The sequence below is a fragment of the Echinops telfairi genome, unplaced genomic scaffold (assembly GCF_000313985.2).
Source record: "Echinops telfairi isolate 266 unplaced genomic scaffold, ASM31398v2 ScPeMD7_7468;HRSCAF=8506_0, whole genome shotgun sequence".
Lineage (NCBI taxonomy): Eukaryota > Metazoa > Chordata > Mammalia > Afrosoricida > Tenrecidae > Echinops > Echinops telfairi.
The window spans coordinates 63,721,285-63,723,088 of NW_022111369.1; the positions used below are offsets into that span (position 1 = coordinate 63,721,285).

Here is a 1,804-nt window from a genome sequence, read left to right on the forward strand (position 1 = left end):
GAGTAGAAAGCCCAGTCTTTCTCCTGAGGAGCTGCTGTTGGTTTTGAACTGCCGATCCTGCAGATCGCAGTCCAACAACATGTAACCACTACACCACCAGGGCTCATAAACACATACACGTACCTGTATACGTACGCACATCTACGTATATATATACACACACACACATGAGGGTGTACCCACTCCCACCCCACCCCCCCAAAAAACGGGAAAAAGCTCTGCTAGGTGGAGCTTATGTCGCATTTTTCCTGCGAGGCAAGCATCAAGCAGTTTGCTGTTAATGCACCCAGTGGCCTCGCCTGGGAAGGTTCTCTCTGGCATCACAGTAAACTTTTTTGTAAAAGCAGTTTCAGTGAAACCTTTTGTGTTTTGTGATGGCCAATTTAAGAGAACAGCATGCAGATGTGAAATTTTGTTTCCTGCTTGGGAAAAATGCCGCAGGAACTGTTGTGATGTTGAACACAGTTTACAAGGACAGCACTGTGGGGAAAACTCAAATGTACACGCATGGTTTTCTCATTTCAAAAAACGTGAAATGCCAATTGATGACAAACCAGGTTCTAGGATGACAGTCAAATTCCCGAAAATGTCTATTCATAGTGCATTTGGAGTTCATTCCACCAGGTCAGACTGTTAATCCAGCTTTCTATTTAAAGCAGCGGTTCTCAACCTGTGGATTGCAACTCCTTTGGAAAGTCAAAGCACCCTTTCACAGGGGTTGCCCGATTCATAACAGGAGCAAACTTACTGTTGTGAAGTAGCAACGAAAATAATTTTATGGTTGGGGGTCACCACAACATGCACAACTGTATTAAAGGGTCACGGCATGAGGAAGGTTGAGAACCACTAAGGTAGAGCAAGTCTGTCACGTGAGAAAACATTCATAACCCGTTTCTGTTTCTGGCACAGGATGGGGTATGCAAGAATTTCTCATGCTGAACTGAGTGATTCTGAAATTCAGATGGCCAAATTTAGGATTCCTGATGATCCCAGTAATTACAGAGACAACCAGAAAGTGGTCATTGACGACAGAGAGGTTCCTGAGGAAATCCGCTTCACTCCCAGGTGAGTGTATTCCTTTCCATTGTCGACCAGAGGTAGGAGTGTTTGCTGAAGGGAAGGCCGGTGACAAAGAAGGCAAACCTTAGTGATTGACACACAGGAACAAGAACAGTGGACCCCAGCATACCAATGACCGTGGGGCTTCATGCTGTCACCGTCAGTCAGAGCCAGCTGACTACCTGTGAGATGCCAGCCACATGCCCTCTTGGGAATCTAAGAAGCACAGCCAGAATGCTCCTTAGAGGCGAGGATGGCAAGACTTCGTGTCGCGTACTTTGGACCTGTAGTCAGGAGAGACCAGTCCCTGGAGAAGGACATCATGCTTGGTGAAGTAGAGAGGCAGCAAGAAAGAGGGAAGCCCCTCTATGAGAAGGTTGACACAGTGGGTGCAACAATAGGTTCAAATATAGGAATGATTGTGAGGACGGTTTCCTTCTGTTGTGCAGAGGGTCGCTATGGGTCAGAAGTGACTCAATGGAAGCTAACAACAACTGCATCTCAGGTAAGGAGCCCTCGTGGCTCTATGGTTAAGTGCTCAACTGCTTATTGAAAGGTTGGCAGTTTGAACCTACCCAGTTGACTCTGTGGAAGAAAGATTTGGTTTGGTGATCTTCTCTTGTAAAGATTATAGCCCAGAAGATCTTATGGGGGCAGTGCTACTCTGTCACATGGGGCCACCATGAGTCAAAAGTGTACTTGATGGCACACAGCACCATCTCAGTCCCTGTTCTAGGTGCTTTAT

The 1,804-nt window shown here is 46.5% G+C and overlaps 1 protein-coding gene across 1 annotated transcript in view; it reads left to right on the forward strand.

Annotated features, from left to right (window-relative positions):
- CWH43 (cell wall biogenesis 43 C-terminal homolog) overlaps positions 1–1,804 on the forward strand; it is a 73,904-nt gene that overhangs the window by 66,411 nt on the left and 5,689 nt on the right. The window contains exon 15 of the mRNA XM_013005571.2: positions 910–1,065. Coding sequence (XP_012861025.1) covers positions 910–1,065 — 156 coding nt within the window. The remainder of the gene's footprint in view (positions 1–909; positions 1,066–1,804) is intronic.